Here is an 11,233-nt window from a genome sequence, read left to right as displayed (position 1 = left end):
CAATTCTTCTGATAGTCAAAGGAAAACGATCTATACTAGTGTTTAAGACACGTATAGCTGTAAATGGGCTGAATAAGAGAAGATTTTCCAATAACTCGAAAGAGTTTAATGGAGAATGTTATAAATACACTAAGCAAGTACACCGAGACAAGCTAAATCAAGCTAGTTAGCTCTAATGTACAATTTAGCTAAAAACTAAAATGTTATTGAGTTGCAAACTAGTTGGCTTAGCTATAAGCTAAATGAGATGCACAGAACCTAAGAGGGAGACGAAAAATTGTCAGTTGGTTCTAACTCTTAACTTGATAGTAAAAAAACACGAGGGTGATGAGTAGCTATTTTAGCCATAAGCTATTTGAGCTATACATCATATCTGCTCATGTAAGAGGGAATAATACTACTTATAAAGTAGTAGTTTTTGAAGAATATTCTTCAAAACAAATTACTTTACTACCAAGATAGACTACTTAGATAAATGTGTACTAAAGTTATGAGTTACTAGAATTGATAGCTAAACAAACTTAACTTCAAGCTAGCGGTAATAACTGAGAAGTGGATGCTCATCATAACCTAGTAGTAAGATATGAGAAGAGTGTGTAATAATACTTGAGAAGTGACTGCTCACTCTATGGTGATTGTATCCAAAGCTTAAATAATAAGATAATTATTTGTTTAAATAATTGAGTTATGTAATGTGTGACACATGAAATGTTATGACATGTTAATATGACTGACTTAACATGAACCTAAACATGAATAACTCAATTCATAAATACAAGAGATGTAGAAGCAAATATTAATTAAACCCATTTTAATTAATATCTCTAGCATTAATTCACAGTAACGTCAGTGACATATTATAAGAATAAGCTAGAGACAAAGTGAATACATATGCACTAGAGACTGTTATGCATGCTTGTTGAGAAGCGAATATAGAACCTTGGAAAGGTAGATGAGGTGAAATATTTAATATATGGTATTTCAAGAGTTGAAAAACCATAAGAAATATATCATATATAAAATTTCAGGATTATCCCAAAGTTGTGGGGGGATATTGTCCATAGATGAAATTTGCTATGAGTTACCTCACCAGATAAGAAATACTTATAAATTTAGGGTTCTTAATCCTAAGAGATTTTGGATAGAACCAAAAATCATTTATAGTATTATAAGAATAGTGCATGTTGTTTCCTATGAGAAAAATATTATGGAACAAGTAGAAGAGTTCTTTTTCCAGCGGAAAAGCTGAGTTATTTATTCTAGTTGAAAAGTAAAGTGTGCAAGCTTATAAGTCCTTGAGTGGATTAAAGCTGGTACCAAGACAATGAAATAAATGTGATGTATAAGTCATTGTATGCCTTACAAAAATTAATGATGTACTAATTAGTATATTTGATATGAAAGATTTAACATCTGATAACATAGTATATTCTCAATAGAGTGAGATTGAGATAATACTAGTTATGATAACAAAAGCCTAGCTAACTTTTGTAGATGTAAATCTCAAATATAAATATTAGTCAAAGTATATCATTGGTTAAGATTACAAGGCATCTTAATAACTGTGTTTAATTACACATTTTCAATCTAGGATCGGATCACTGAAAAACAATAAATTGGGTAGTTGAGATACACCCTAAATCTAATATTACTTAAATCAAGGTATCTAACTAAATTGGAGGTGTAACAGTGATGTAATCTGGATATGGGTTATTAAAGACTTCAAATCCAAGAGTGGATATGTCTTTTATATTAAATGTGTAGTTGTATGTTCTTAATATAACTCAAAGTTAGAAATTTTGAATAAATCAAATAGGAAAGTCAATAGAAGACATATCCACTCTTGGAGAAATTTCAAAGTAAGTCTACACCTGTGCCATTAAAGAAAATAATTTTAGGGCACAAAGTATACAGTTGCTCTCACCTGGAGAAATTTCTGCAGAGTGTAATATTTCTAAACACAACCTTGTGGCCACATATAAAATTGAGGGTTGTACTAGAGAGCAATTGTACAGATCATCGAGGGGAATGGGATTAAAAGTCGAAAGCTAACGAGTCACCTTAATGGAAACCCAACCTAGTTGACTGGAGATCCTAAGATCTAGGTTCAAAGGGACAATAGAAATTCTGAGTGACTTACCAGAAGCACTGGGAAGATATAAATCTTTTGCCCATTTCATGAGACAGTGCTACCTACAGCGAGGATTAGGATAAACTACGCTTTTAATGACTCTTATACCTTGAAAATTCAAGTAGGGTATGGTAGGATACTCTTAATAAGAAGTCACCTATATGAGTGTGAAGTGAGGCCGCTTCTATGAGAACTATAAAGGCTAAGTTTTCTGGAGCACTCATTGAATACCAGGAGTTGTTCAGGGCCAAAATGAACACAATAATAAGAACCAACTTTTTGAGGAAAGGTACTGTGTGTTTGTTATTGTCTTGGTTTACACAAACGGCTGAACAGTTCAAGACATTGCGTTCACTAGTTAGCCAGTAAATCCGATAGCAATACACTAGGGAAGGTTCAAAGCCAAAAGCTACCTATCCTGATGCAGTAACTTTCCGACTATACTATCTCTAGTGTCTGCACGATCATCTTTTGCATTTTATGCAAATTTCAATTCATGTGGGGGATTGTTGGAAATGGGGGCATTAAAAACATAAACTTTGGATAAGGTTTGGAATAGATTCCGCTAATAATTTTTTACGGATCTTTAGATGAGCGCGTTTCTTTCAACAAGGAGATGAACGTGGTATATTTACTTTCTCAAATCCGTTTGTAGGTGAATGAGAAATTAGCTCCAAAGTGTGGTGTTTTGATAAGCCTAAATAGGTATGTAAAATGTGGGAAGTGTTTGTCCCACATGAAAAAAATGTTAAAAATAATTGAAATTTAAATAAGCCAAATTTGGGCTTGGGCTTGGGCTTGGGCTTGGGCTTGGGCGTAGGCCTAATTATAAAGTCCAATTATTCTTTTTACTAAATGGAATCTTGGATTGGACATTTAATTTTGGGCTGGGCTTATTTAAATGGGTGGTTAGTTTTTGAATTTAAATTAAAATTTAGTTTTTTTTCCAAAGGGTTGCATCTATTTGTAAATGGTTGTATCTGTTTTTCAAAGAGTTGCATCTGTTTCTAAAGGGTTGCAACTCAAAATCAACAGACATAACTATTCATGTGAACCATTGCAACCTATTGGAATGGATGTGTCTATTGGTGAACAGACACCATGTGAACCATTGTAACCTATTGGAATGGATGTGTCTATTGGTGAACAGACACCATGTGAACCATTGCAACCTACTGGAATGGATGTGTCTATTGGTGAACAGACACCATGTGAACCATTGTAACCTACTGGAATGAATGTGTCTATTGGTGAACAGACACAATGTGAACCATTGCAACCTATTGGAATGGATGTGTCTAGTGGTGAATAGACACCATGTGAACCATTGCAACCTATTGCAATGATTGTGTCCAATGATGAAAAGACGCATCCAATCCGAAAAATGTATTTCTGTTTCTATAAATACCCCATTTGGATCATTTGCAAGTTATTCATTTTTCATTTTCTTCTATCTCCCTCTCTAGACTTGAACCCAACCCAAGTGGGTTCAAACCATAGGTTAAGTGGTCCGAACCACTTAAACTTTAATCCAATTTCATCGAGCCATATTAAGATTGGTCTGAACCATTTGGTTCGGATTGCATCCAATTTAGCATTTATATAGTATAGATGCATTTTTGAGTCAGAGAGATTATTACATAGAGAAGGTTCGCTGTATCCACGAGTTTGTAGTACTGCTACTGCTGGATGTAAACCGTTGTATCTTAGGAGATAGACGCCACTGAGTCCGTTAGCACCATAACGGGGTGAATCTGTCTTATGGACATAGTATCCAATATTAGTCTCGGTCCAGGTTCTTTATTTATTATATATTAATTTATTAATTTATTTTACATATTTAATTAAATATATAGTTGCATATTTAATTAATCATTTCTTAGCATATTGTTAATTATCTCATAGCATATTAGTATAAGAGTTGTTATATCTTAAATGTCACATGAAGCATATATCTTTCCAACAATATATGTTATATATTAACACCGTGGATTTTTTACATTATCAATTTAATTAGTTTTTGATTAATTGTATATAAGTCATCTAGTGTTATAATATTATAATCTTTTTCCAAATATGGAAAAGGTCTTTTTCCCATATTTGGGAAAGGTATATTGGTACATGGACTTTTGTTATCTTAGTCTTCAAAATAAATTTTCTCGCATAAACTCAAAATTTATTACTGAATTTTAATATTGGATAGTTTTATTTATTATTATTTTTTTTTTGGACCCTATAAATATAATGAGTCACCAAGGTTGTAGTTTATAAGTGATACTTCTTAACTATTTCTTAAAACGAGTGTTCAAATTAATTTTAATAAAAGCATCTTAAAAAATTTTGCTCATCTTCAATGCAGATAGGCAAAGAGTAAAATAATAATAATGCACCTACAAATAGTTTATAATTAAAATTTTTGAAAAATGATAAATAAGGAAATCATATGTTTTTTTTTTTTTTTTTTTTTTTTTTCATAAATGGTTTTTGTATAAAAGGAAAAGAAAAATATTTACAAGTGCACAGAGGGCATACCCTCAGAATTTTACTAGGAAGTACAGATTCTTAATAAAGAAACATTTCCAGTAAATAAAATAAAAAACAAAAAAAATTGTAAACTAGAGAATGTCTCTGAGAGAGACATTATAAACATCTAAGACCTCAAACATAATTTGTCTAGCCACCTCAGAAGTGGGACTAGAATTATTTCCACGTAGTCTTCTATTTTGTTCTTTCCAAATACTCCAGCAACCTGCAGCAACAAATAATGTCTGAATCATTTTGCTAGTCTGTTGTGTGAACCATAACAACATATCATCAATAGTATGAAGTGAACCTAAGTCCAACCCCAAATCAAGAGCGTCCTTCAACCAGTTCAAGAAATGTCTAGCAAATGGGCATTGAACAAAAATATGATTTCTAGTATCAATCTAGTGTAAACAATTAGAGCATCTTGGAGCCAATTGCACTTTCCTCCTCTGCAAATTGTACATTGTAGGTAATCCGTCTTGAAATAAAAAGACACCATGAATTAACCATCGAGGCCTGGCCTTCCCCCAACAGATTTTGGATCATAAAACATCTGGATTAGTAACTCTACATCCCTGCCAAGCTTTTTTGAAAGTAAAGTCACCACCATCCCACAGGAACCTATCTGATCTAGCATGAATAGGCAATGTAAGCAAATAGTCTTTAATAGGCCTGAAATTTCATCTTGCAAGAGATCAAAATTCCAACCACCATTAATTAAAAGACTGACATTAATGTCCCTGACATTAATGCAGCATAATGTCCCTGACATTAATCAAATTTTTCCACGAAATTGAATGAGCAACCTTTGGAACTGCATTCCAATATGATGAATTGGCTGCATATCTTTTTTGAAACCAAGGAACCTAAAGACGATCTTTACTTAGCAAGAAATCCCAAGCCAAAACACAATGGGAAGCAACTTATAAATCCTTCAATTTTTGAATCCCTAGACCCCCTTCAGATTTTGATCTACATATCATGTCCCAGCTTAATAGATGCATTTTCTTCAAGTTATCACTGCTACCCCAAACAAAGTCTCTACACAACTTCTGAATTTGATTGATGATGGAAATAGGCAGATGGAAGACACTGCACCAGTATAAACAAGTTGGAGTAATAACAGTTTTGATTAATTCTGTTTTGCCTGCAATTGATAACAATCTTGTACTCTAGTCAGTGAGTTTCTTAGAAATTTTATCAATGAGAGCATTGCAATGGGGCCTTTTTAAACCAGTAGAACATAATGGAATGCCTAAATATTTCAAAAGCAGCGTTTCCTCTTTGCAATTAAGCAAGTTCAGGATTGCTCTTCTCCTTCGAACACATTTTGAAAAAATCACACTACTCTTTGGATAACTGATATTAAGACCCGAGGCAGCACCAAAGACTTTGAAGATGTCTTGAACGACTCTAGCATTGGAGATAGTAGCTTTATAAGTGATCAAAAGATCATCTGTAAAAAAGGTATGACAGCAAGTTGAATTTGCTTTCTGTGCAGTTTTAGACAAACCAAGGTTCCCATTTAGGACTGCAATATTAATGAGTTGAGAGAGTTGATCTGCAACCAGAGTGAAGAGAAGAGGGGAAAGAGGGCAACCTTGTCTTAATCCTTTTGATGGTTGAATAAAACCTATTAGGGAACCATTAACCAAAATAGAATATTTTGTGGGGTTCAAAATAATTGTGATCCAGTTCAGCCAATGAGAGCTAAAACCAAAGGCTTTCAAAATCTTCAGTAAAAAGCTCCAGGAGACTGAGTTAAATGCCTTAGAGACATCAGCTTTCAATGCCATGATTGGGTATTTAGAACTGAAATCACTAACCATTTCGTGCCCCATTATAATTGCATCTTGAATTTTTTTGCCTTTAATGAAGGCATTCTGCCCCAATCCGACTAAGCTAGGCAGCACCATAGAGAGTCTTGTAGCAAGTAAATGATTTTATAAATGAGATTGCATAATGCTATAGGTCTGAAATCTTTAGGCTTTACTGCATTTCCAACTTTAGGAATTAAAGTAAGAAAAGAGCTAGTCACCCCAATTAGAAGGGAACCTTCAGTGAAGAAATATTGGACAGCTGCATATACTTCAGGTTGAACAATAGACTAAAAAGATTGATAGAACCTAGCTGGAAACCATCTGGACCAGGAGCCTTATCTGGTTTGAAATTCATCACAACTAATTTAATCTCTTCATTGGAAATAGGGGAATCCAGAATTAATCTATCATCTATAGATAAGATATGTCTAGGATTAACTTCAAAATCATTCTCAGTTGTAGTCTCTTGAAGAGATTCTGATAATAATCAACAAAGAGATTCTTAATCTCCTCTGAATTAGTTGTAACCTGACCATTTTCAACTTCCACAGAAGTAATTACATTAAACTGATTATGTTGTTTCATCTTAGAGTAGAAAAAGGCTGTGCGCTTGTTATTGTCCTTAAGCCAGAGAATTCTGGATTTTTGGGCATACAGAATCTCTTGTGAAGATAATGCATCATTGTAATCTTCTTTAGCATGATTCTCTTTGACAAACATATCATTGGAAGGGTTATCAAGAAGTGATAATTGGATCTCCTCCAATGTCTTTTTAGTGCTTAAAACCCTCTATTCTATATCACCAAATGAATTCTAATTCTATATTTTGACAGCAGCTTTGACATTCCGAAGTTTTTTGAGAAGAATATATAATGGAGTACCCATTATAGGAACATCCCAGGCTTGTTTAATCACTTTAGAGATGCCCTCATGAAGACACCAGACTTTTAGCATTTTGAAGGGCTTTGGGCCACTTGCAAATTGTCTAAAAATATTAATAACAACGCCATAGTGATCAGATGATGTTGAAGCAGAATATGAAATCTTTGTACATGTGAACATTTGCAGCCAAGCATTATTTGTAAAAACTCTATCAAGCTTTGCCAAAATTCTCCTATCACTTCCTTGTCTATTACACCATGTCCATTCCCCATTGGTAGCAAATAATTCAATTAAACCAGCATGTTGCAGGCAATCATTGAATTCAGCAAGGAGTTTTTTTGGAACCATTCGACCTCCTTTTTTATCTGAGTGAAACCTAGTAGCATTCCAGTCCCCAACAACCAGCCATGGGCCATTAATAATAGAGGATTGAATGATCAATTGGCCCCATAGTCTTCTTCTTCCAGCTATAGTATTAGAGGCATACACAGGAGTACAAAACAGCATCACATCAGTTTGTAAAATATGGACTTTAAGTAGTAAACATTGATCCATCTCATTAACCATAGTAACTGCAAACATCAATGGATCCCAGCCTATCCACAACCTACCCAAATCATGAGAGTTATAGTTATGAATCCAATTCCATCTTCTATTAATTTTCTTTGTAATAGAATCAAAATTAGGTTTTCTAAGTCTTGTTTCTTGACGACAAACAAAATGAGAGTCATTGGAATTTATCCACTGGGAACCTCTCTTTGTCGTCTGGGCTTATTCAAGCCCCTCACATTCCATGATGTGATCATTGAGTGGGAGGAGGGAGGGAAACACCCCCTTGACTCCAAGTCACTCTTTGAGAAGTAGACAAACCTATACTATTCTTTTTGTTATTGATTTTCTGTGAACTTTCGTTTGGATTGGAGGAGGAACAAAGAACATCCTTAGATGTATTAATAGTATTCCGTGCTGGATTCCCAAAATCAATTGCTTCATCACTTAAGACAGAGACAATCTCACCTTGTGAATCAGGTAATAATCCCTTCAAAGATGGAACCTCCTTATCAGTCCTATTTTTGATGATAGGACTAGACTGAATGTTTTCTGCTGTACTTAGAATGTCTTGAATAATATGCCTAGTTGGAATTTCAGGTGTATGGCCTTGTAAAACTTGAACTGTCTCCTCTTGTAGGTCCTTTGTAGGAGTTTCTAAAACTTTTTCTTGATTTAGCTCTCCCTCGTTAATTGGATTATCCTCTTCAGTTTCCTTCTGTGCTTCTTCATTCTGTAAAACTTGAAAAGAATTTGAGATTTGAAGAGGAACAAGAGTAGTGTTACCCATATTGTTCCTAGTAACACAGTCACCTATAACAGCCGTTTCTTCAAACACCTTATCAACATCTTGAACCACCAATTGTCCCTTTTGTTTTACCACCCATTGATTAACCAATTTCTTCTTCTTCGGCTTGGCTTATAGAACTTTTTGAGGGCACCTTTCAGAAACATGATCAACCCTCTGGCAGAGGGTACAAATTTGGGGCTTCCACTTATATTCAAATTCAAGAACACAATCAATCCCATGAATGTCCACTTCCATTGTATCTGGTAGTTCTTCCTTCACATCGACTTCTACCATAACACGTAAATACCGACCTTTATCCCTATGTGATTCAGTATTATCCATATAGATAGGCTTAGCAAAGGAAGAAAAAATGTTTATGATTAAATAAGTTATTATTCTTATTAATTTTTCACTTTTCTAATTTTGTAATTATGAATTATTTGTACATTTGTAATTGAACCACATTAACGGTAAAAAAAAAAAAAAAAAAAAAAAACCTTCTTGTACAGTGACCAACTAGTTCAAATATTTGCGACCAAGAAATACTGGATTCTCTATCGAATAGATCGAGAAAGGAGAAAGAAGGCTGAAATGCCAACAGGAGTCTATTATTAAATTCATCACCCGACCGAATAGTACCCATTTTGGAAACATTCAATGCCAAAGTCATAGAATGGGTAAGTCACCAATTCCTAAAATGGATTATGCAATGTACTTTACCTACTGGGTTTAGGAGGCATTTTACCAGAGGTTTTACTCAAAAAAAAAAAAAAAATGCTTAGGTACAGAACTAAAGGCTAGAGAGTTAGAGTATGTAACCAAATCATCTAGAAGTGAACACACCCACACACAAATGAACCGTATTAAAGCCACATCCTTTAAAGAAGCACAACCATGATGTAACCTAAAATACCAACAATTATAAAATAAAAATGAAAGCAGCACATAAACAGCGCTATGTTGCTTAAGATCATATGACCACATGGGCCCGACCAATCACAAATTAGATGTAACTAAAGTGTTAGGTTTTTTTTTCTTGTTTTTATTTATTATTGTATGAAAACTTGTGATTGGTCCGAATTACATGAAATCGGCCTTCGGCCTAACTATATAATAAATTCTCTTCCACAATACCCCAAGCCCAAAGATACAAAAATTGGCCCATGAAGGCTAAATACATGGGCTAGCAGTCTAAAAGCACAAAAACAAAAAGTGCATAACAAAGAAGTCTCTATGGAACTATACAATACACGATGCATCAATATTTCCTTGATTTCGCATTGTTCCTGAATGAATCTAATCAGAACAATTTACTTGGCACTGTATCTTGAATTGTTTTGATAACTGCAGAGGGTGGACTGACTTTGCCTCTATACACCTTTTTGTTGCATTCTTTGATGCCCTAAACAGTGTGTAAGATATATAAATGCAACTGACATATTTTGGTGATTAAAAACGAAGTTCAAATTGAGTTGTAAGTTTTCATTTATATTTGTGTCCCGGTTTCGGAAGCAGAAGAGTCAAGTGAAGAATACTTATGCCAATTCTGGTTCGATAGTAAACAACATTTAATCAAGTAAAGTGTGTGAGTGTATCGATTTTGGAAGCGGAAAAGTCAAGTGAAGAATACTCATGCCGATTCCGGTTCGACATTGAACAACATTTAGTCAAGTAAAGTGTGTGAGTGTCGTGGTTTCGGAAGCGAAAAAGTTAAGTGAAGAATACTCGATCATGCCAACTCTGGCTTGACATTAAACAACATTTAGCAGTCAAGTAAGTGTGTGAGGATCACTTAATATGAATTTGAAATTGGATAGAGTACTTAGGGTTTTTCAGCAATCCAACAGGTTGAACTTCACAATGGAAACGACTACATTACCTGAGTAAAAACAATACTTAGTAAAAGTCTAATTGGTTGCACTTTCAATTAGAATCGGTTGCACTTGTCTTGGACAGAAAAGAAAATTTTTGTTTTAGTAAATTTCTAATACCTTTATAAATCTGAATTAGAGAGATGTTTTAGCACGAAATTGTACATGTTTTCTAACCCTAATAGGTTTCTCTAATATTCTATATAAACTCTCATGCGCACACAATTCATTACGGTTTTTTCATTGAAGATTTCAAAAATCCTAAAGAGCCTTTTGTGTGAGTTTTTCAGAGTTTCTTATTTTTCATATTGAGAGCACACATACTATACATACGAGTGATTTAGGATTTTGTTCTCTATCTGATCAAAATTCAAATAATTGAAGATCCATTGATACCATTCAGAAAAAGCAGAGCTTATATTTATTTTCATAAATTTAGATTTGAAGAAAATAAGGGAGCGATTACACTTTGAAGGGGTCAAAGAATTTACGTAGTGTTATTGATCTATTAGCAATCCTTCGATCTACACGAATTGAGGGAGTAAACCTGAAGTCGGGGAGCGTTCAGACGGGGAAGCTAAAGCCATAGGCATTTTCCAATTGATTCTTGATAAACTGAAGGGGTGTAAGCCCGAGTTGAAGTCCATTGTACTTTACTTAATAT

General features: G+C 34.1%; 1 protein-coding gene across 1 annotated transcript; it reads right to left on the bottom strand.

Annotated features, from left to right (window-relative positions):
- Positions 1-6,700: 6,700 nt before the first annotated feature.
- LOC132314126 (uncharacterized) lies at positions 6,701-9,040 on the bottom strand. Its single transcript, XM_059813025.1, has 4 exons — positions 8,850-9,040; positions 8,230-8,705; positions 7,359-7,955; positions 6,701-6,954 (listed from the first exon to the last, which is right to left on the bottom strand). The coding sequence occupies exons 1-4, from the start codon at positions 9,038-9,040 to the stop codon at positions 6,701-6,703; spliced, it is 1,518 nt and encodes a 505-aa protein (XP_059669008.1).
- Between the last annotated feature and the right edge of the window lie 2,193 nt (positions 9,041-11,233).

This window comes from Cornus florida, unplaced genomic scaffold (genome assembly GCF_030987335.1).
Source record: "Cornus florida cultivar Cherokee Brave unplaced genomic scaffold, ASM3098733v1 CherokeeBrave_3.0.0_Hap2_Chr06, whole genome shotgun sequence".
In the NCBI taxonomy this organism is placed as follows: domain Eukaryota; kingdom Viridiplantae; phylum Streptophyta; class Magnoliopsida; order Cornales; family Cornaceae; genus Cornus; species Cornus florida.
Note: the sequence above shows the minus strand (reverse complement) of the source record. Positions and strands in the feature narration are given on the sequence as shown.

Coding starts and splice junctions, on each gene's coding strand:
- LOC132314126 (XM_059813025.1), bottom strand. CDS start 9,040: ATGGATAATACTGAATCACATAGGGATAAAGGTCGGTATTTACGTGTT. Junction 8,706..8,849: donor GTTGATCATGTTTCTGAAAG/GTGCCCTCAAAA, acceptor CTGTGTTACTAG/GAACAATATGGGTAACACTA. Junction 7,956..8,229: donor TAACAAAAAGAATAGTATAG/GTTTGTCTACTT, acceptor GGTTGTGGATAG/GCTGGGATCCATTGATGTTT.